Source organism: Heteronotia binoei, chromosome 4 (assembly GCF_032191835.1).
Source record: "Heteronotia binoei isolate CCM8104 ecotype False Entrance Well chromosome 4, APGP_CSIRO_Hbin_v1, whole genome shotgun sequence".
NCBI lineage: Eukaryota > Metazoa > Chordata > Lepidosauria > Squamata > Gekkonidae > Heteronotia > Heteronotia binoei.
This window is the reverse complement of record NC_083226.1, coordinates 78066855-78092057: the sequence shown is the minus strand read 5'-3', so window position 1 is coordinate 78092057 and position 25203 is coordinate 78066855. Positions and strand designations below refer to the sequence as shown.

General features: G+C 41.1%; 1 protein-coding gene across 1 annotated transcript in view; it reads right to left on the bottom strand.

The window, feature by feature from the left end:
* Positions 1–25203, bottom strand: part of AOPEP (aminopeptidase O (putative)) — a 392059-nt gene that overhangs the window by 32731 nt on the left and 334125 nt on the right. Inside the window, exon 14 of the mRNA XM_060235458.1 lies at positions 2631–2747. Within this exon, the coding sequence (XP_060091441.1) occupies positions 2631–2747 (117 nt within the window). The remainder of the gene's footprint in view (positions 1–2630; positions 2748–25203) is intronic.

The following is a 25203-nucleotide window of genomic DNA, read 5'->3' as shown; positions in this document are numbered from 1 at the left end:
CCTCCAGGGTTCCCCAACACCTTCCTTTCTCGCTCCAGTAATCTGTCACCACCACCTGACCTTTGTAAGGAATTGCCTGCTGGGCGGGTCAGGGCTCCCAGCTACCAAGATCTGAAGCCTTGCCTCTGTGTCTCCTGCCCAGTGCCTGGTAGGCTTCCCAACCCTCCCGCCCTGGTGGGGGACCCCAGGATTTCCACCCTCTTCCCCCGCTCCCCCAAAAAACGGAAGCGGGGGGAGGGGTGGAAACGGCGCCAGGGAGCATGGCCAGCCGCCGCATCCCGGAGCCGGCGAGGCTGCCGCGCCGCTGCTGCCCCCCCTCCCGCCGCAGCTGCTCCTCCGAGATGAGCCCAGGCTGAGCCCATCTCAGAGAAGCAGCCAAGAGGCGGCGGGCGAGGCAGGCCAGGAGCATGGCGAGCCGCGAATCCGGGCCCTTCTAGGACCCGGACTCGCGGCTCGCCATGCCCCCGGCCCGCCTCCACCCCCCCTCCGCTTCCACCCCAGAGGCGGAGCGGGCTCGGCGGCAGCAGCTCGGCGACCTCTTCTCTGCTTGCCGTGGCTGCTCCTCCGAGATGGGCTCAGGCTGAGCCCATCTCGGAGGAGCAGCCACGGCGAGCAGAGAAGAGGCGTCAGCTGCGCAGCGGCATCGCACGCTCTGAGACAGGGCGGCTCGCCGTTTCCCCCCCTCCCCCCTAGCTCCACCCCAGTGTATCCTGGCTCCACCCCCAAAGTCTCCTGGCTCCACCCCCAAAGCCCCCAGATATTTTTGGGGTTGGACTTGGGAACCCTAGTGCCTGGTCACCACAGGGACAATATACTGCCTTGTGCACTCTTGGAGGAATAGCCCCTTGCTAGCTACCTGCCTTCTGCCTGGTGCTCCTTTTAAAATAGCATGTCCAAGAGGTCTATGTGCCACAGAGAACCACTGCCATCATTAAAGGTTAAAAAGTATTTATTAAAAAGAAAATGTTCACATGTATACTTTTAGCACAGAATGAATTTCAGATGCTGGTTTCAGAAGCTGTATATGGCCTGGGGTCTGCTTACCTTCGAGACTGCCTTTCCCCATATGTACCCCAATGGGCACTACGCTCAGGCTCTCAAAATCTTTTAACAATCCCTGGGCCAAAGTAAGTACAGTTGGCCATCACCAGGGCCAGAGTTTTTTCTGTGGTGGCCCCCATATGGTGCCCTTCGAGAAGAAATCAGAGCTCTGCAGGACCTGGTAACATCTGAGCGCCAACATAACAGTAGTAATAATGTCAGGAATATGTGAGTGTCAAAGCAATAATGGCAGCGATGGTAAACGAATCTTGGATGATCAGTTTATAGTTTTGAAAATTGTTCTTTTATTATATTGTCTTGTTTTTAAGCTGAATTGTTGTTTTAAAATGTTGTTAGCTCCCATAAAGAGAGCTCCTGTAAGGGGAGGACGGGATACAAATTGGATTAAATAAATAAATAAGAAATACAAAAATGCAAATTATCTGTCCCTCTCTCTATACACGCTCTACTAGATGTTAAAATATAAGACAGTCTCCTAAAGTTTAGGAAGTTGCAAATCTCTACAGCTCTTCAATTAGGTGAGTACATGGTCAATGGCTGCCAGCTTCAGACCTCATTTAAGACTTCTGTCCACTCTGATGACTCCACACCTCAAAAGCCTCCTTGATGCAAGTTGTTACCTTCTCCCTTTTCCCTCCTACTAACCATGTCAGGCCTGGTCAGATAAGCTTTTCCAGTAGTTTCCAGAAATTTCCTTCCTAGAGATTATTCCTGAAGCCTTTCTTTTTTTCCCTCCTAGTTTAAAGTCCTCCAGATCACTGTTCCCTACTAGGAGAAGGGGGAGAGCTTGGCCCACCCATTTTCTCTCCTGCTAGATCTATTAGCATTTGTATGAAGGTAAGCTGGAAAGCAATTGGACTGACTCCCCCCCTTCCAGCCTGTTCTCTGCTTTGGGGGGGGGCGGCTTTTAAAACTCAAATTGAAGAAGAATCAAACTCCAAATAAAAAATGCATCTCTTTACACAGCCATTTTAGCCTAACAGTAGAGTGGGTGCACCTGTCTGCTGTTAGGCTGAAGTAGCTGCAAGCCATTTAAACCTAACAGCTGAGAGGCAGACCCACACTGCTCAGCTGTTAGGTTTAAATGACCTGAACAACTGAACTGAACCAAACAGAAGTCCAGTAAATGTTTGAGGAAGCCACAATAAATATTTGGGAACTGAAAAAACATCTAAACCATGCCCAAAGACAAAGAACAGGCACTTTAGCAGATTAAAAAAATAGGAGCAGTAACACATGAGTCATGAACACTAAATGAGGCACATGTCATTTTCACCCTCTCCAGATGTGAAAAAGTTTAGAAGCAGAAAGAAATGGTGGCCAGCTATACTAAACCAAACCAAAACTCTGCAGCACACATGTACACACATGCAGTATTTTAATAAACTTATTTTTTAAAAAAGACACAGTCATACAATGGAAAGTGGTAAATGCAAGCTGTACTATATCTGTATTACCTTCAAGACAGATTTAGACTTGCTTCATTGCTGATCATCTGAATGTTGATATTTCCAGTCATTACCTTATTTCCCTAGTTTATGAGCTCATTGTGAATATTATTGGATTACCTCGGCATCCTGTTCACGGAGGTGGTAAGTTTTCTGTAAGCACTCCAGTGTTCTTGAACATAACGTCTTCTTCTCCAAGAGATGCTCCAGAACTAGGACCAGCTGGTCTGGGAGAAGCTAGAAGAAAATAAATAGCTTTTAAATAGCATATTTCCTACATGGTGCATAAGTATTAAAAGACGGACTTAAGGAAACTATACAGGAGTTGAAATAAAGAAACATCTCAGTGCATGTCTAAAAAGCTTTTGAATTCATCTGTATTCTGAAAGATTCTATCTCCCAGTAAGAGTAATTTGTGATACTTTTTCATTGTATATTTGTATCAGATCAGAACCATATTCATCTTAATGAAATAGTATTAGAGTTTATTGGGCCCCATGCTTTGTGGAATACATATGACAAGCAATTTTATTTAAAGGGACAGAGCAAAAAGTTATAGTGTGTCAATTCCTGGAGCTCCAACTGCACATAAAACTGCTGAACAACAACGGAGTCCAGTCAGATGATGGGATAAATTATTTATCTGTATATCTGAAGATTATGAACAAATTAACAAATTGAAAACATACCATGATCGGTAAATTTATGTTAGATATGCTAACTTTGTGTTAGAAAATGAAACCTTAATATAAAAGCTGTTACCATGTGCATATAAACATCTCCTTTTAATGTCTTTGCAGTAGAAGAAAATAGCAAGAGGAGACTTCAACTCCCATGCTGTACTTGTAGGCCTTGTAGAGGGATCTAGTTGGCTACCATGTGAAACAGGATGCTGGACTAGATGGAACACTGGTCAAATCCAGCACAGCTATTATATTCTTAAGAATTTAATTACAAATAATTTGAAGGAAAGGTCAGATAGCGAGCTGATGCAATGAGTGCTTAAGTGCCTCATTCTGCTTTTACTCCAAATAAATAATTCGGGGGGGGGGGGGGGGGAGACAACTTATCTCACAATGCCAAGAAAAGTACTGGTTTGATTTGGAACTTTGGGTCCTGAATATTTTGCAGAGTTCCTCTTTTACTGAAATGCTATCCACATCACAAACAACAGTAAAAATCATACCAATATTATGATTTTCATCATAGGAGTAACTTTAGAGAGCACTTTCAAGAACACAAAGCAACAAGCCTTTTCTCATATGGTGATTTATGTGCCAAGCAATAATGATTTTATTTATTTATCTATTTATGTAAATAAAATGATTAAATTCCCTGGAAACAACAATATTATGGAATGCATTCTACATATTTGAGATAAAAGATTTTGTTTTTCCACTTGACCCAGCTCTCTCTCAACAGGTGTGAACACCAGCCATTCCAAACCAGTTTGTTTTTATTTACCTACTAGGAGTAAGGCCTATTGTGAAGAAAAATGCAATATGGGTGGCCAAACTGTGGCTGTTTCACAAATATTGTGGGCTCCTAGGGGTTAAGGAGGAACTTGATGCAGGCTTATTCTCGAGTAAGCATACTTGGCATTGGGACCTCAGTCAGCCTCTGAGCACTGAGCCATAGGTAGCCGACTACTTCAACCATGTGTGAAGCAGAGAAGGAGGGGGAATAGGCAGACTTGCAAGCTCTTCTCTACCACAGAGGTTGCCCAGAGACCTAGAGTGGGGAAAGAGAGTGCAAGAGTTGAGGGGGCCACTGGAAGGAGGGACAGAATTAAAGAGGGCTGCAAAGGGTTCCCTCTTAGCTTCATAGCTCTGTATTTAGGTGTCAAGGCAAAGAGACATGCATAATGATGTGAACAGTGTTCAGTGATTTACATGGTATATGTGTGTTTCCTTCTCCCTCTGATGCTGAAAAATAATTATCTAACCTTTCCCTATGATGGTTTTATGATGGGGACTGCTTTTCCCAGCTTTTTAAAAAAGTCTCCTTCTAGCATGGTGGTGTTGCAAAGTGCATACATATGTATTTTATCCTTCTGTGAAAACAAAGTATTAAGAGTTTTAATAAAGATGTGTGTGTAATATTTGTTCATGTATTGCAGTTCTCAAACATCTGATGTTTATTCTATGTGGTTCTTGCGTTAAGCAAGTTTGACCACCCCTGCTCTAGAAGGAGGCTCTAGGCAAGTGCCCCCCAACCATTGCTATCTTTCCACCTACCCAAGTGAAGGCATTCACTCCCCCACACACACCTCAAGGGGAAGCTGATCTGTGCCATCTGGACACCAGCTGTAATTATGAGTGATCTCCAGCCCTCACCTGAAGATTGGCAACAGTGGTTCCCCATGATGAAATGGCATTGTAACTGTCTGAGGTGCCATCCCTCATCAAACCCCATCCTCTCCAGGCCCCATCCCTTAAATCTCCAGGAATTTCCCAATCTGGAGTTGGCAACCCTATCTGCTTTCCATTATCCGCCCCTCTGAATTCAGCTTTCCATCGCCATCCCCCTTCCCTACAGTCTCTACATAGGAAAAGCATAGTCTTTCTTTACAATGGGCGTGGGACCAAAGAAGCTTAGATCATTCTCCTCCCCCCCCCCTTTGATATGAGCAACAACCCTATGAGACAGGTTATGCTGGAAGTGTGTCCAAAATTACCCAGTCAGCTTCCACAGCAAGAACCTGGGTCTGGCAGACGCTGTTCTGAAGCCCTAACTCCTATGCCCTCCTAAAACTCCACCACAGAATCTCCAGGGATTCCCCACCAACCTAGAAAGGTATCACTAAAGGCCTCTAGGTGAGTGCTCTTCCTTGCTGTCTTCCCCACAGTCCCACTGAGCTCCAACCAATCAGGATGGTCAGATTTGCCACCACAACAGGAGAATTATTACTAAAAAATAAGTATCTCATGTATAACAAATAAGCATCTGTAATTAATCTCATGGATTCATTATGATTTTTCTTAGTTTTTTAGTGAGTTCCCCATTTAGTATACCTTTCTGTCATGGAGCAAGACTCAGAGCATCTTCTTTTGTTTTTTGACTCATGAGCAAGGAGCCATGCAGTTAATGGACATCTGGGGAAACTGATATTAATCCTTCTCTTTCAGTCGTCTACATCTCTGGTTCAGCCAAATCCAATTGAGTATGGGAAGCATGTAAGTTTGTGCTAGGGCAACAGTTAGCATACAGGGTTCAAGAATTCTGAGGTTTCCCTCCCCACCTTGATGGCCCTTTTACCTCCTTTGGCTCAGTCAGCCCCATTACTTTTCTTTTGCTGAGAGAACACATGGCTTAAATTCTAGCCCAGCTGCTGCTGCTCTTTCTGTGCAAGTCAACCAGTCATTTTTCACTCCTCTGGCACAGAAGTACCTACTTAACTAACTTTAGGAAGTGACCCAAGAACCTTTGCCCTGATCTTTTAATACAAACTTTCCATCACTTTTGAACTACTTTTTCACACATATTGTATGGCTCTCAGAGCCCCCACCACCCCACAGCTGGGTTGGAGAAGGCATTTCTCTCTTTAAATCACTTATCTGAGCAAAGCTAGTTGGCAGCTTGGAGAGTACATTTAAAATTAAAGTTGATTTCTTTCCACCTTTCCCTTCCTCCCCATCTATTTGTTTGCCTTCCTGTCCTGCAGTTCTCAAACATCTGATGCTCATGTATTGCAGCTCTCAAACATCTGACATTTATTCTGTTTGGCTCTTATGTAAAGCAAGTTTGGCCACCCCTGCTATTTGGTTTCTCACAGAGGAAACCCCCTCCCTTTTTTTTTTTGCTTCCTCTGCATGAGTGTACCATCATGCATTCAAAGGCAGGTTAGGTTGTACCATTAAACATTTCTGCAGATTGCTCAAGACAGTGGGCTTTTTGGGGGGGGGGGAGATAGGGAAATCAACTATAAACAAGAGAAACTTCTGGGAGGTTACTGCCCTTGGCAAAGAACTGATTCTGAATGTACTTCAAATATTGCATAACATCATCTAATAAAAGCAGCTTCTTTCCCTATTATAGTCTGGCTTTCTGAAGGAAATAGCACCAAAGTGCCACTCAAGGTTTCTTTTGAATTGTATCTTTGGCACAGTCTTTTTACATTCCATACCACAAGGAGCTATTGTTTAAAAGTTCATTAAACATCTAATTTTGGCCAGGGGAGGAGAAAAATATAGCAGCAAGGTAACTACATATCCTTGGTTTACCTCACAGAACTTTGTATAATTCTTCATTGCATAGTGGAAACGTTCTGAATATAAGCAACTGAGAACAGTTAAGCAACAATGGGGAACAGAATAATAACAATTGAATTTCATACTTGCCTTACACTCATATCATGATTCTGAATGTTAAATGCAGAGTACTGCTGGCACAGTAAGACTAATTACAATTTTAAAAAGGCAAAATGCAAGTGTTTAAAGATATTTTGCCTCTGGCCTTCTATACCTGCTGCAAGACTCAACTTGTATCAAACTACAATGAGACCTCACTGAAAAAGTAATTACAAAATATTGATATTAAAGTGTATATTCCCTTTCACAATTATACACTGACTAAATTGCAATGTATATGTGACATGCAGAACACCAACTCTACAATTAAAACAAAATTATTTCAATTATGCTGCTAATTAGTTCAAATATTCATTAACTTGAACTGTTTCAGCCAAGAAACTAAAAGCTGTATTTATGATATTCTTAATACACACTTTTGCTAGCAAACTTAGATATGAATATTGTTAATGCAGGACAGAATCTAGAAGAGAAAGTAAAAATAAATTCTAACCACTATCAATTTTATAGCTGCCTTATAAGGTGATTCAAGCACAAATCAAATTAAGGTTCATATTAAGAAAGTACTCTAAAACGATCAGTTCGATTGTATGTTCTATGATTTTCAAAAACCTCCACAGGCATTGTTTTGCTCAGTTCCACCCATAATATTTGACCTGAGCTGCGAGTTTGAAAAACCCAAAACAATCATGCAGTATTTACAATATCATACAATATTTAACAATATCATGCAATATTTAAACTCTCAGCAATTATAATTTGCTCTAATCCTACTGCTCCCCTTTAACCAACATACATTATTCTGAACTGCTTGTTTGTATTTGTGTGACAGTGTGATATGGTTAGAGGGTTGGATTCAGAGGAGAATCAGATTTGAATCCCCACTCTGCCTTGGAAGCTTGCTGGGTGACCTTGGGCCAGTCACACTCTAAACCTACCTCACAGGATTGTTGTTATGAGGATAAAATGAAGGAGAGGAGAATTATATAAACTACCTTGGGTCATCATTGTGAAGAAAGATGGGTATAAATGAAGTAAATAAATGTGTTTTAATAAATAAACAAATATTTCCCAAATGTCAACCATTATTCAAGCAAGATCACAATTAAAATGACATTTGCACAAACCCCCACCATTTTGAAATAAGCTTCTCCAAGCTGTTTGCTATAGGAGTTATGAGACTTTAAAGTCAGAGGCTCCAATTCACACCTCTGAATTGCAAGAACATCCCCATACTAGGAAATCCTTCAAGCAATGACTAAACTGCCCCTGGTATAAAACCCAATGGGAAGTATTTACACCCTTAGCCAGGACCCTCAGCCTTTCCTCATAGGGCTTGGTCTCCAGGCTCCTGATCCTCCTCCTCCCTATCCTCTGCACCTGCGGTCCATCTGTACTCCAAGATCTTGTTCACACACACATTGCTACCCAAAAGTATATCATATACATATTTCTCATTTCTGTTACCTGCTTCGCCACATCCTTTTTGAAGTGAGGTCTCCAGAACTACACACAATACACCAGGCGTGGGCTGTCCTATACAGTGTACAGTGGGACTATGACATCTTGTGATTTGGATGTTAAGACTCTTGATACATCCCCAAGATCATGTTAGCCTTTTGTTGTTGCTGCTGGATCACACTGGCTGTTCATATTTAACTTGCGGTCCATCTGTACTCCGAGATCTTGTTCACACACACATTGCTACCCAAAAGTATATCATGCATATTTCTCATTTCTGTTACCCAGATGTCGAACTCGGCACTTATCCTTGTTAACTTGCACCTTGTTCACATCTGCCCACTTTTCCAGTGTGCTCAATCTTGTTTAATTCTCTATCTTCTGGTGTGTTTGCTGCTCCTCCCAATATAGTGCCACCTGCAAATTTAATGAGCAGCTCCTCCACAACCTCATCCACATCACTGATAAAATTACTGAAAACTACCAGGCCCAGAACCTAGCACTGTGGCACCCCGCTGGACAACTCCCTCTATTCAGATGAAATGCCAGTGACAATTACTCTTTGAGTGTAGTTCTCCTACCAGTTCCCCACCCACCTAACTATTCTACAGTCCAGTTCACAGTCTTCTAGTTTATCCATCAGAACATCATGAGGAACCCTGCCAAAAGCTTTACTGAAATCCAGGTAAACAACATCAACAGCATTCCCTCTATCCAGTAAGCTTGTCACTCGATTAAAGAAGGAAATGAGATTGCTCTGGCTGGACTTGTTGGGAACAAATCTGTGCTGACTTACCTGGATCACCAAGTGTCCTTTAGATGCTCGCAGACTGATCCCTTTAAAATCTGCTCCAGTATCTTTCCTGGAACAGAGGTCAGGGTGACCGGCCTGTAGTTTCCTGAGTCATCCCGCCTCCCTTTTTTGAAAATTGGGATAACATCTGCCCTCATCCAGTCTTGTGGCTTGTCTCCTGTCCTCCAAGAAGTCTGGAAGATGATGGACAGAGGCTCTGCAAGCTCTCTAGAAAGTTCTTTGAGCTCACTTGGATGCCTACCATCTGGCCTGGAGGATTTGTAATTCAATGCAGTCAGGTGCTTCTTAACTACCTCTCTAACCATGTCATGCAGCAGCCTGGATATGAGCCACAGCGTATTGTTGGAACTCTCTGTCTGGGGCAGTGATGCTCTGTATTCTTGGTGCTTGGGGGGGAACAGTGGGAGGGCTTCTAGTAGTCCTGGCTCCACTGGTGTACCTCCTGATGGCACTTGGGGTTTTTGGCCACTGTGTGACACAGAGTGTTGGACTGGATGGGCCACTGGCATGATCCAACATGGCTTCTCTTATGTTCTTATATTGTGCCTTACCATGTCTAGAGGGACCTGTTCTCTTCTTCAAGGAAAAAAACTGAGGCAAAATATGCATTAAGCCTTTCTGCTTTCTCTGTCCTCTGTCAGAGTTTCTCCATTTTCACTCAACAGTGGGATGATCACCTCTTTTATCTTGCATTTGCTCTTCACATATCTGAAGATTTTCTTGTTGTAGTGAGCCTCCCTGGCCAGCTTTAGCTCACTGTGAGTTTTGCCCTCTGTGATGGCTGACCTACAGTGCCTAGCAACCTGCAGATACTCTTTAGAGGTATGTCTTTGCCTGCATTTCTTGAACATTTCCGTTTTCTCCCTTAGCACATCACAGAGCTCTCTGTTCATCCACATTGGCTTCTTTGATTCCTTACCATATTTCCTTCTTGTTGGAATAGCAATGGCTTGAGCTTGCAAGAGCTCTTGTTTTAGGATGGCCTATCCTTCACTTGTTCCTTTCCCTTCCAGCAGTTTTGCCCATGTATGAGTTTACTAAAGTCTGCCCTGCTGAAATCTAACATACCTGTGTGGCTATGAACTTCCTTGGTCCCCCATAGCAAAAGGAATTCTAGTAGGTCATGGTCACTTCTCCCTAAGGTCTCCACCACCTTCACCCCATCTACCATCTCTTGCCTCCTGGTCAATATTAAGTCGAGTATGGCTGAGCCCCTCGTAGCTTCCTCCATCGTTTGATGAAGGAAGATGTCGGCCAGACAGGTGAGGAATGTGTGAGACTGTGGATAGTTTGCAGACGCTTGTCTCTCAGTACACATCAAGGAAGATGAAGTCACCCATAACTACCAGGTCATGTTGTTTGGATACCCTGTCAAGGTGTCCAAAGAGGGCAAAATCCACCTCTTCATCCTGGTCAGGAGGTCTGTAGCAGATTGCAACCACAGTAGTATTTGTCCTTCCTCCCCTTATCCTCACCCAGATACTTTCCACTGGGCAGTCACCTCCTCCTCCTCCTCCAGTATAGATCTCAGCTCCCCCCCCCTTCCATTCTGCTGGCCTTGGGAAGAGTTCTCCCTGCAGCATTGGCTCCTGAGAGGGCCTGTTGGGCAGTCCAGGACGGCCCAATGGGTTCACCTAGCAGTCCTCCCAGGAGCCAATCTTGCAGGGAGAACTCTCCCCTCAGGCTTGGCTGAGGTTCTGCTGAGCTGCCTAGTTGAAACTGGATTGCCCAAAGAAGCCCTCCCAGGAGCTAATCCAGTGGGGAGACGTCTCTGTGCAGACTTGGCTGAGGCTCTGCTGGGTTGGCCTGTTGAAGCCAGACTGCTCAACAGAGCTTGCTAAGGAACAGGTCCTGTGGGGATTTGGGAATATTGGGAAATGCACTCAAACTAAAAAAAAAAAAATCTATCTATCTTCTATCTATCATCTTCTGTCATCTATCTTCTACCATCTACCTATCCATCCACCTACCTATCCATCCATCTATCCGTCCATCTATCCGTCCATCTATCCGTCCATCTATCCGTCCATCTACCCATCCATCCATCCATCCATCCATCCATCCATCCATCCATCCATCCATCCATCCATCCATCCACCCACCTACCTATCACATCCCTAGTAAAAACACAGCATCCCTCAACTGGTATGAAACATTCCTTATACTGATATACTGTGTGAAGCAGATTATTCTAAGTCTACCTCATCTTTATCCCATAAAATATAGTTATTTTCCCATGGTTATTTCTGCCAAATGTTACTTCAAGTAAGAATACTAGAAAGAGGAAATAAATTGTTGTGTGATCAAGCACACTGAAGGATCTCGTAACGTTCTAAGAAATAACACCATATGCCAGCAGGAATGTCATTTTCCCTAAAACTGTGTCACTTACTAGATTTTTTAAAAAATATTTGTTCAATAATCCTACAACTGTTACTAGTAAGGTCTTAAATCAGTGTTGCTATGGAATATGCTGAATTTGTAGTGTGTCTCTGGCATCACACACATTAATCCTTGAAGTTTTAACTATTTTTAAATTTTCAAAAAACTATTTAGACATATCACAACAAAGCAAATGCAAGTTACAAAGTAAGAAAAACCAAAATGGTAAGATGCAATCCAATTTTACTCTATCAGCATGAGTACAAATGCATGCTCTCGGATTCTCCAAAGTGAGTCTCTTAAGTTTTATTAAACTGTTAGTAGGAAGTGAGATATGTTTCTTTGAAATATTTTTCTAAAGTAAGACTTAAAAGAGGCTGTAAATATTGCTCTTAGTAACAGCAACTTACAGTTCCAAACTTTCAAATGTTAAGAGAAAGTTTCCACAGAGCAAGCACATTAAAAAATGCATTTTCCGAACAGTCTCAACACCTCTTTCGCTCCCAGTAACTTGTAAAAAGCACAGTGAAAACCAAGCATGCCTGTTCTAAAGAGCTCTTGCTTCTTTCTACAAGGTCATTGGCCTTTCCTCTCAGAAGACCACCCACTCTAAAAGAATCTATTTGTCAAGGCCTACATTAGCATAATGCAGTAAATGCCAGGCCCACAATTTATACTCAAAAAATGTCATTGAAACATTTGACTACTGACCTTACAGAGCAATAAAATGTGACACAGATATATGCTCTTGAGCATCCAACAGCATGACTGCTTGCACTGAGCCCCTAAGCCACAACACAAATCACTAAAGGAGTACAGCTGGTATGTCGAATATCCCATTTGCTACAGCCTGCACTTGAATGAAGTCATTGAAAGCCTCCTTAGCGGAGAAATGTGCCTTGGACTAATGCAGCAACCAATTGACGGTGGCGTGATTTCTATTATTACTCCATTATCACACTGGGATCTGTGCCTAAATGAGCATACTTCCTCCCTGATGCCATTTCCTTTTATCCTGGCTGTAGTCTAAAAGTGGATCAATGGGAGTAATATATATGATGTCACTTCATTTTACAGTTACTGCCTCCCTCTTCTGCTTATATAGATAGATCGATTCTTCCCAAAAATGGTTAAGAAATGCATGGGGAAATGTATTCTCCCAGAAATGGGTTCTCTGCTATATTTGTCTATGTCATTATGGCAAGGAACTGTTTATACTAACTGAAAACAGCATTTGGGTGTGGAAAGAGAAGGATTAAAAAAAAAATCACTACTGTGTACTGGAGAATGCTGGCTAAAACTCAACACAAACAAGGCCCAAAACAGAATTGAAGAATTTGACCTTTGAATACTACAAAGAGAAGCCTTCTAGTTTCAGAGACACAACAGAATTTTTTGTGCTTGAAGGAGCACTTGTACAAAATGCAATCTCAGTAAATTTTTACAAGATTTCCCAAAGTAAAACAGAATGCCTCCTGCCTCATCTCTTAGAAGGAATGAAATGAAAAAGCCAACCCACAGCTTTGATAGTGAATGGCTCCCTTTATTTATTTATTTATTTATTTATTTATTTATTTTCACATTTATATCCCGCCCTCCCCACCGAAGCAGGCTCAGGGCGGCTGACAACATCATAATATCAACAGTAAAACAATAAAACAATCACAATCACAAATCAATTAAGAAGTTAAAACAGGTTACAATTTAAAATTATTAGTACAGTTTTAAAACATCAGTTTGGTGCTAACATCATGCCATTCTTCAGTGGTGTTGGGCATCTACACACTTTGGTTGAAGGCCATTTGAAATAATGTTGTTTTACAGGCCTTGTGGAACTGGGCAAGGTCCCGCAAGGCTCTAACATCATCTGGGTGTTGGTTCCACCAGTGGGGTGCCGCAATAGAGAAGGCTCTTTCTCTAGTAGCCTTCAATCTCGCCTCCGTCGGCTCGGGGATTACTAATAGGTTGTGCAATCCAGATCTAAGTACCCTCTGGGGAATATATGGGTAGAGACGGGTCCCTAAGGTAGGCAGATCCTTGGCCACATAGGGCTTTAAAGGTAATAACCAGCACCTTGTAGCAAATCCAGAATACTATCAGCAGCCAGTGCAGTCTCCTCAGCCCCGGCTGTATATGGTCCTGACTAGGGAGGCCCAGTAACAGCCTGGCTGCTGCATTCTACACAATCTGCAGCTTCCGAATTCGAGACATGGGCAGCCCCATGTATTACAGTCTTGAGGTGACTGTTGAATGAATCACTGTTGCTAAATCGCTGTGCTCTAGGAAGAGGACCAACTGTCGTGCCCACCTAAGGTGGAAAAAGGCGGATCTTGCAGTGGCTGCTATCTGGGCCTTTAGACAGAGCTTCCTTGTTAAATAAGAAAGCAATACTACTGATCCAGGAAACCAGGTTTATAGATTCAGAGTATTTCTGCCAGATCCACACAAAAAAGAATACAAAGCAGAGAAGGGGAACTATTTCAAATCGCAAGTCATAAACTCTCTGCATTGTCAATTTGCCTTCATGGTTGGTTTCTTCTGGCTGCAATTAAACAATAACATTCTTAAAACAAATCCTTTCCCTTCACAAGGACAAAAAGAAAGTAAAAGAAATAATACCAAAAATTCAAAGCAATGCTTCTTATTTAACAATAAGCACATTTAGAAAGATGTTGCCCTGGTATATCTTCAATGATAGTCCTGAACATGGCCGTTTTCATCTATGCTCTCTTTTCTTTCAAATTAATTCATTTCTCCTTCAAGGACAAACATATGCTCATTTCAACCAATTTAAATATTTAATTAAAAAGTATCCACAAAAACAGCTGCTAGCAGGCATACTGATACTCTATAGTTAAGAGGTTCAAACGCTGGGAATATGAATCTGGAGTTTGGTTGGTATGCAGAACCATATACAGAAGTCTGAAGCAAAATGCTCAACCTTTAGTGGATTTAGTACAAATGAAGCCAAAAATGCTAAACCGGGTTAAGCAAAAAATGTTGGGCCACCCATTCTAAAAAACACAAATTAGCAGACATTGGATTGTCTCATTTTATCTTTCCAACTGGAAAGAAGTATTTTCACATGAGTTTAAATAATCTCTGAGCTTCTCTCATACTATTTATTTTACAATCTGTTCATATAAAAGAGAATATGGAGGAGAGGCATTTGTAATGTGAATGTGCATTCTGGACAGTGCAGGCTCTATATCTTAATTCCAACCCAAATGAGGAAACAGCCACTTTAAGACTCAAATGGGATAGCAATTTTTGATTTACAACCAAGAAGGGGTTTTTTTGTGAATTAACTTGTATTAGTAATATGACTGTCACTCTCTTAAGATACACATCTCTATGGAAACTTAGCCATGATGGTTCAATTGGACCTCTCTGCGTGGAACCAATCTCTGAATGTAACTTGTTGTGGGGCAGCAGCAGGAAGAGGCTTTGGACTCTAAGCCTTTCTGTGAGTCTTCTGTGGTCAGTCACTATGGAAAACAGAATGCTGAACTAAATAGACCACTGATTCACGGTGGGGGAGATTGAAAAGGAACTGAAATAAAATGGAAACCTTTAAAAGAAAACAGTAAAGGTATGGAGTCATTTTAAAACCACCCACATGAAACACAAGTTGTATGTACTGGCTTACCATGAAGGATTTGCAGTCTTTAACTTGATACCAAAAACCTACATGGAAGTTGGCCTTACACAGAGTGACACATACAAAAAATCTACTTCTCCAAGTGATAGAGATGTTGTAACATCCAGTTCAAAGTAGTTGCACATATCTGTTCACAGGAGGGCAGGGTATAAATCAACAGAAATAAATAAATCGGTTTATCATCAGAATTAATCCCCTTTCTGCCAGAACACAAATGCCAGCTAATCCCTGGGGGAGAGGTCTCAATGATTTTAACCTTGCAGTCATAACTGAACTGAGATAGAAACTATGACTTTGCTTAAAAAATGTGTCACTACTTCCTATCCAAGGTTACTGGGGTACTGCAGTTCTAGAGGTTCCAAGAAAATTTAAATATACACATAGAAAAATTCCACCTTGATTTCTTGGAAGATGTCAGTACAATAGGTTGCTCCATAGCTGTATCCTGGTTTTCCTGAAGCCTAAGACTTGGTTACTATTTGCAAGGGAAGTGTTCCCTCCTAAGGTCAAAGTAAGCAGAATACAGTCAACTAGACCCATACTCCGTAAACATTGGTTAAGGTTAAGTTTATTGCTAAACTACCCAATAGACTTCAGTAGAAGTCTTCAGTTATAACTTATATGCAAAGTATATTTCCAATAAGTCAATTAATGGAAAGAAGATCCTCTTAAGGAGAACTTTAAAGTCTACAATACAATCTAAGTGCACTGAAATGTCATAAATGATTAAACTTTTAAAATTTAATGAAGTGTTGAGACAGCAAAATGGAAACCAGGTGGCTTCTAAGCAGGTTCAGTCAGGTTATTTGGCATTTCCCTCCCCACCCCTATATTCACGAAGAAACATCACATCGCAATTTTATCCTTGAGTATAATAATTCGGTTTTAGAGATGATGCACTCTATCTTAAACCTTTAATGTTTATTCTATACGCATAGATTTTATGTTGATTACCATGTATATCACAAGCAGTCTGAGTTAGCATACCGTTTATTTTCAAAGCAGATTTGTATTTTTAAAAAAGGATATGAAAGAGTTTTATTTAAAACATAAGGAACAGGACTTCTCAGTAGTCAATTTTTGTGGATCTGATGACATTTAACTGAATTTCTATAATAATATTACCATTTAATAAGAGGGAACAGCTACTGTTGCCATAGCTACTCCTAGGATCTGGCAGAATTTTTTTGCTATAAACCCATGTTCTTGTGGTCTAGTAATTCATCCGTAAACATTTAATCCAGGGTGAAATTTACTAGACAAGAAGTTGGCTGAATAGTGATATGGCTTGGTTGTTTTTTAAAAATGATTACATTGCATGGGATATTTTATGAACATAATCTAAATTCTTTCTCACACAAAAAGCTTGTCTCTCTACAAACTTGAAATAAAAGTTAAAAACAGACTTCAAATACAAAAAATGTAAAAGTGTGTGCCAGCAGGGAACACATATATTAACAGATAAGAAACAAAACTGGTAAAACGTGTCTTTTTCATATTTTAAAAACAAAGTTAATAAAACCACAAAGAGCAAACTGTGTAAGCCATGTTTAATTACAATACGATGCACATTATGTTCATTTTAACAGCTCTTATGTAAATCAGAGGAATCTTGTACCAGGCTAAATAATTTCTTTTAGCACAAGTTTTTAAATCACAAATTTTACATAAAACAATCATTCTACTGTTAAAAACTAAAATGAATGAAGCCCCATTTTAATGTTCTCTTCAGTGTCTTTAACATCTTCTTACTCAGGCTGTGACATTCAACCAAAGGAAAAAATTGGCATGACTCAGAAATCATCTCCTGCATTTTAAAGATTGTTTTGTCAAAATATCATTGCTATCACCTTGCTTACCCTATACAGACTTTCTTTTTACCAAAATCTACAGTTGCCTAATTTTAAACATCAGGTTATGACAGAACCTAGATCACACTGCAACCAGCAACAACCAACCCAAAAACGTTTTTGAGCCACTGATGAAACTAAACTAAACACACTTCATTTCCCTATGATTTCTCATTCTTCAGAATGATTTACTATGTAAGAAATTTCCAGAGATCTGTATTCCATCCCCATTCAGCATATTTTTGGAAATCATTTCAGATGTTTTCCAGCCTGGATTAGCTCAAAACATTTTTATATGAAACAGGGAAAGCATAAAAATACCAGAGACTAACTTCCAAATTTATAGTGAACAGTCAGCAAGTTATACCAATTAACTGCAGAGCATTCTATCATTTTCTAAGAAGCTGCATTTTGATTTTATATTTTTATGTATCTTTTGAAAATCCTCGTAACACTTTGCCCCCTTTTTACTCACTTTGTGTCTCTTGCTCTTCACTACCTCATTCATTTCTATTGCAGCTGCTAATCATCACAATACATACATACATGCTAAAAATGTTTCTCAGAAGTTAAAGATGGAAGTCAATTATGAGGGAAATAAGTATGAACTTTATTATGGGGGAAATAAGGATGAGCTTGACATATCTATTTAAAAACGAACACAAGAAACTGTTGAGGTAGAAGAACATTTTTTATGTAACAATGGCAAAACTAAATGCCATGTTTTTTTTAAAGTTACCTAAGCAATGATCACTCTAACAGCAGGTTTTAGTAGAAACTGAAAGCATTTTGAATAGGGAAGAAAAATATGGAATTTTACTGTCACAAAATGCTATATTCCTCTCTCTCTCATTCTCTCTCTTTTGCATTCTGTAGAATGGTTCACATTAAATACACCAGAAGTAACATATCTGAAACATCAAACTTCCAGATTTGACTACTGTAACTTGTTTACGCAGGCTTGCCCATGAGGCTGATTTGGAAACTCCAACTGGTGCAAAACGCGGCTGCATGGCTAGTAACTGGACTGCCTTTACGGGCAGGCAGTCGGCCGATGCTATGCATATTGCACTAGTTGCCAATTGAGTACCGAATCCGCTTCAAGGTTTTGGTATTGACCTTTAAAGCCTTATGCGGCCTGGCACCGACATACTTGTGGGACCGCCTCTCTCCATATGAGCCCCAAAGGCCAACCAATACCTTCTGGCCATCACTGGCCCATCCAGCTTGCCTTGACCACGGCCAGGGCTTTTTTGACCCTGGCCCCAGCCTGGTGGAATCAGCTCCCTGTGGAGATCCGAGCCCTACCGGATTTACTTCCGTTTCATAGGGCCTGAAAGACGGAGCTGTTTTGCCAGGCCTTTGGTTGAGGCAGGCAGACATCCCTTCATTCTACTCCTTATACCAGCTATTATCCTCCCCCACAATGGGCTATAAAATTACAACAAGCTGGAATATCTGTTTTATCTGAAATATGTGCCTGCCTGCCTATGTATATTTTTGGAGTTGTATTTTATTGGTATATTATTGAGTTATTACTGTGTTTTAATTGTTTTATTACAACTGTAATTCGCCCTGAGCCCGTATGGAAAAGGGCAGAATATAATCGACCAAATAATAAATAAATAAAATAAATAACCTTAACAGTAGCAAGTTTGAAGTGATCAGAATCGTTCCCCGGACCTCTTCTTTCTTTCACACATTATTTCCAGTAATTAGAAAGAACAGAAAGTGGGCTTTAGGCTTCATTTTTAATCATACTTTCACTGCTATGGCTAAACAGAATAGTTTCCACTATAAATCATTGTTTCTAAAACTTAGTTATGAAATTTCTTACTATTTTCCACTTGAAGATACCTGGTACAAAAACCTCAAGCTGAAAACTGGCAAGTAATGTGACATTATTCAGGATTTTTTTTAATGACCACCTTTACAAGAGCAAAATACTAGCCATAAAAAGCCTCAAGAAATAAGCTTACAAATCCCAGCCCTAAAAACTTATACCAATGTATTTGCCTATAACTGCTGGGAATAATACTGGTGTGATACCATGGCTTGTTGTGTTGTTCCAATATAGCATTTAGTATACATAAAGGCTTAATGTGACAAAATACATTCTTAATCATGCAAGTTCTTGTACTGTGAGAAAGGGAGAAAAGTACTTATTCTCTCTAACTTCTCTATCCCATGCATAATCTTGTAAACCTCTATCATGTCACTCAGTTGATGTTTCTCTGACCTAAAGAGCCCCAAGTGTTTTAACCTTTCTTCAAAGGGAAAGTGTCCCAACCCTTTAATCATTCTAGATGCTGTTTTCTTCACTTTTTCCAATGCTATAATATTTTTTTTTTAGGTGTGGTGACCAGAATTGTACACAGTACTCCAAATGAGGCTGCATTATCAATTTATTTTTTTTTCCGATTCTATATACCATATTATTTAGTTACTTCATTTTTCAACCATACAGAGGGTGGGAAAGATCATTTTCAAATTGCACATTTCAAAAACAGCTGTATTATCACCTTATTGTTCTCCAATAGCTTTACAAACATTTTATTAAATACATTTTTTAACATCTTCAAATATATTTCATTAAAGTTAGCCTTATTTCCTTCCCTGGTTTGCTCTTAACCACTCATATAATTTTTCCCATTTTTTAAATGATTCTTGTTTATTTTTCCCATTCATTAATGCCGTTAAAATATCCAGTTCAGCTGTATCTAAAATTTTTGCTATCATAAGAACATAAGAGAAGCCATGTTGGATCAGGCCAATGGCCCATCAAGTTCAACACTCTGTGTCACACAGTGGCCAATATATGTGTGCGCGTGTGTATACATACATACACACACACATATATATACTCTGTGGCTAATAGCTACTGATGGATCTCTGCTCCATATTTTTATCCAATCCCCTCTTAAAGCTGGCTATGCTTGTAGCTGCCACCACCTCCTGTGGCAGTGAATTCCACATGTTAATCACCCTTGAAGAAGTACTTCCTTTTATCCATTTTAACCTGACTGTACAGCAATTTCATTGAATGCCCACGAGTTCTTGTATTGTGAGAAAGGGAGAAAAGGACTTCTTTCTCTACTTTCTCCATCCCATGCATAATCTTGTAAACCTCTATCATGTCACCCTGCAGTCGACGTTTCTCCAAGCTAAAAAGCCCCAAGCATTTTAACTTTTCTTCATAGGGAAAGTGTTCCAACCCTTTAATCATTCTAGTTGCCCTTTTCTGGAATTTTTCCAATGCTATAATATCCTTTTTGAGGTGCAGTGACCAGAATTGTACACAGTATTCCAAATGAGACTGCACCATCAATTAATACAGGGGCATTATGATACTGGCTGATTTGCTTTCAATTCCCTTCCTAGAAATTTTAAGCATGGCGTTGGCCTTTTTTATTGCAATCGCACACTGTCTTGACATTTTCAGTGAGTTATCTACCACGACCCCAAGATCTCTCTCTTGGTCAGTCTCTGCCAGTTCACACCCCATCAACTTGTATTTGTAGCTGAGATTCTTGGCCCCAATGTGCATTACTTTGTACTTGGCCACACTGAACCTCACCTGCTATGTTGACGCCCATTCTCCCAGCCTCAACAGATGCCTTTGGAGTGCTTCACGATCCTCTCTGGTTCTCACCACCCTGAACAATTTAGTGTCATCTGCAAACTTGGCCACTTCACTGCTTACTCCCAACTCCAGATCATTAATGAACAAGTTAAAGAGCATGGGACCCAGTACTGAGCCCTGCGGCACCCTACTGCTTACCGTCCCTCCACTGCGAAGACTGCCCATTTATACTCACTCTCTGCTTCCTATTAATTAGCCAGTTTTTGATCCACAAGAAGACCTGTCCTTTTACCACATGACTCTCGAGCTTACTAAGGAAGCTTTGATGAGGAACTTTATCAAAAGCTTTCTGGAAGTCAAGGTAAACAACATCTATTGGGTCCCTTTGTCCACATGTTTGTTTACCCCCTCAAAGAACTGTAACAGGTTAGTGAGGCAAGATCTTCCCTTACAGAACCCATGCTGAGTATTCCTCAATAACTTGTGTTCATTCTGTCCTTGATAATGGTTTCTACCAACTTTCCCGGTATTGAAGTCAGACTGACTGGCCTGTAATTTCCCGGATCTCCTCTGGAATCCTTTTTAACGATGGGGGTGACATTTGCTACCTTCCAGTCCTCAGGAATGGAGGCAGATTTCAATGAAAGATTACATATTTTTGTCAGGAAATCCACAAGATCAACTTCGAGTTCTTTCAGAACTCTTGGATGTATGCCATCTGGACCTGGGGACTTACCAGTTTTTAATTCATCAATCAGTTGTAGAATCAACTCTCTAGTCACCTCAATTTGACTCAGGTCTTTCAGCACCCCTTCCAAAATTAGTGGTTCTGGAGTGGGCAAACACTTCTCGTCTTCCAAAGTGAAGACTGAGGCAAAAAAATGCATTCAGCTTCTCAGCCATTTCCCTATCTTCCTTCAGTAATCCTTTTACCCCTTGGTCATCCAAGGGCCCCTCTGCCTCCATGGCTGGTTTCCTGCTTCTAATATATTTGAAGAAATTTTTATTGTTGGTCTTTATGTTTTTTGCAATATGCTCCTCATATCCCTTATTGCCTGCCTGATCACAGTCTTGCATTTAATTTGCCGCAGCCTGTGTTCCCTTTTATTAATCTCACTTGGACTAGCTTTCCACCGCTTAAAGAAGTCCTTCTTACCTTTTACATCTTCCATTACTTTATTTGTTAACCATGCAGGCCTTTTCTTATACCTTTTTGTGCCTTTCCTAACTTGTGGTATATATTTTATCTGAGCTTCTGGGATTGTAGTTCTAAATAGCCTCCAAGCTTCCCCAAGGGTCTTGACTGTATTTACCTTTCCTTTCAGTTTCCTCTTCACATGCCTCCTCATCTCAGAGAATTTACCCATTTTAAAGTTAAACATGGTCGTGCTGGTCTTTGGGGGCAACTCCCTATATATACAAATGGTGAAATCAATAACGTTATGGTCACTGCCCCCAAGCGGTGCAATCACTTTTACATCTCTCACCAAGTCTTAGGCATTACTTAGGACCAAATCCAGGATCGCCCCACGCCTGGTAGGTTCTGAGACCATCTGCTCCATAACAGTCATTGAGAGCATCAATCTCTTTCTCTCACCCTGAACACATATTGACCCAATCAATCTGCGGGTAGTTAAAATCACCTATTACAACACAGTTTTTACATTTAGCCACTATCTTTAATCCTTCCATCATATTATAATCATCCTCTACCTTTTGATTTGGTGGGCGATAACAAACTCCCATAGTTAAATTTCCTTTTATTTTGGCCCTCTATTTCGACCCAAAGCATTTCTAGAAGGGAATCTAATTCTTTGACCTCAGTCTTACTGGACTGTATACCCTCTCTGACATACAGAGCCACCCCACCTCCAACCCTTCCCTCCCTATCCTTCCGATATATCCAGGAATCACTGTGTCCCACTGATTCTCCTCATTCCACCAAGTTTCTGAAATTCCCACAATGTCTATGTTTTCCCCCAACACTAAACATTCCAACTCACCAATTTTACTTCAAACACTTCTAGCATTTGTATACAAACATCTATAATTTCCCAGGCAAGTTAGACCCGCAAACTTCCTCCTGCTGCCTCGAAACTTTGGCAGACACTCCATACTGTTTGTCACCATCTCAGTGGACAACTCTGATCCATTACCCGGTAGAAAAGTAACAGCTAACCCTTCATCTCTTTGAGATGAGTCGTCCCAAACCAGAGACATTTCATCTCCTGTCAGCTTTCCCCCAAGATTTAGTTTAAAAACTGCTCTGCCACCTTTTTGATTTTAAGCGTCAGCAGCTTGGTTCCATCTGGGGACAAGTGGAGACCATCTCTTTTGTACAGCTCCCGCTTGTTCCAGAAAGTATCCCAGTGCCTAACAAACTTAAACCCTTCCTTCCTACACCATCGTCTCATCCACAGATTGAGACTTCTAATTTGTGCCTGTCTCTCCTGCCCTGCACGTGGAACAGGTAGCACTTCTGAGAAGGCTACCTTGGAGGTCCTGGCCTTAAGTCTCCTGCCTAGCAGCCTAAATTTTTCCTCCAGGACCTCATGACTGCATTTCCCCACATCGTTTGTGCCAACATGCACCACGACCAGTGGCTCCTCCCCAGCACTGTCTATCAGCCTATCTACAGCACGTGAAATGTCCGCTACCTTCACACCAGGCAGGCAAGTCATCATATGGTCAGTACCATCCAGTTTTGCCATCCAGCTGTCTACTTGCCTAAGGATCGAATCACCAACTACCAAGACCCCCTCTCTCTCCCTGCCCAGGGAAGGTTCCTTGACATGAAAGGATACCCGCTCACCCGCTGAAGAAGAGGTCCCTTCTGAGGGTGCATTCCCCTTATCCTCAGCATGGTGCCCTGTTCCCTCTCGACCCTCACGCTCCCTGGCAGCAACGGGGCTGCCATGTTCAGAGTAGGGCTCATCTAATACATCCCTGAGAGTCTTCTCTGAGTGCCTAACTGACTGTCTCTGCTTCTCCAGGTCAGTCACCTCAGCCTCAAGGGTACGAATTCGTTCCCTGAGTACCAGCAGGTCCTTGCATTGAGCACACATCCAAGACATCTGTCCTGTGGGCAGATAGTCATACATGTGACACTCAGTGCAAAACACTGGAAAGCCCCCATCCCTCTGCTGGAATTCTACCTTCATGATAGCTTTATTAAAATATACAGTCCCCTCTTAAATCCTGTTTGTTTATGTGGCTCTCCTTCTGAAGGGTCTACTTGCCTTATTGGGAACACAAGGAAAATAGGGATCTGGGTTCCTGGTCCTTACACAGCCCCCAGGCTAAGAGCCACAGGCCAAGAGCCCTTTAGCTCTCGCCCTTCGGCTCACGCCTCTGGCAAGGCGCAGCTTAATAATGCAAAGAGGGTGGGGCCTCAGTCTGTCCCAGGAACATAGCCACTCCTAATCAATCAGCAACAATCACCTTCAACCCACTCAAACCAAACAAACAGCAATTCCCCAGCAACCATAAACTCAGAATATTCAGCAATCACAGTCACACAAACTCAAAAATTCTCAGCAACTCCCCCAGCTGTTTAGAAATCCAAACCTCACCCTTATAACACTTCTTCTCTGAGAGAGAGCAGATAAGAAGTGTTATAAGGGTGAGGTTTGGATTTCTAAACAGCTGGGGGAGTTCTCTGTGGGAGCTCTCTCTCAGAAACGTGCTCATCCTCTGGCAAGGCGCAGCTTTGATCAGTTCATCAAATTCAGGTACTTTACTTTCTTTCCAGTATTTTGCAAAAAGCATTCTGGCTGCCGTTATTATATGTATTATTAAATGCCAATTTTCTTTCCCCATTTCCAATTGAACCATATTAAGTAAAAACAACTGGGGAGTAAAAGGGACTCTTACCTTGACTATTTTTTGAATCCCTTCATGTACTTCCCCCCAATATACTCTTGTCCTTCTACAATGCCACCACATATGCAAAAAGGTGCCTGGTTTCTCATGACACTTCCAACAGAGATTCGAGAACTTAGAACTAATTTTTGCCAATTTATATGGGGTTAAATACCATCAATGGAACATCTTAAAGATGTTTTCTGTTGATGCTGTCGATTTTACTATTTTATAACTTACTTTCCATATTTGCGTCCATTGTTCTAAATTTATATTTGCATCAAGATTTTAGGACCATTTAATCATTGTTTCCTTCACCTCTTCATCTTCCATCTTTAATTGGAGCAGGTAAACATACTTTTTAAATGATTTTTACCTCAGATTCTAATAAAAGTTTTTCCACCATACATTTCTGCTGATAAAAACCTATTAGCCTATCTTTAATTAAAAAAACAAAAAACCCTATTAGCCTATCTTTATCAAACCTTGATTTTAGTTGGGCCAATGGCCACCAATCTGTTACTAAGTTTTGACTTTTTAGTTTTGAATCCTTTTTCAGTTGGCCATCCTCTGTTAAAAGGTCTTGGCATCGAATCACCTTTTCTAAACTTAAAAATTGTGGCTGAGTGAACGCTTCTAGCGGAGATACCCATCTCAGTATTCTGTTGTATGTTTAATCTTTTACCTTAGTCCATATTGTCAAGAGGGATTTCCTAATTAAATGAGTTTTAAAATATTTATGCCCTTGTATGTTATACCAAATAAAAGCAT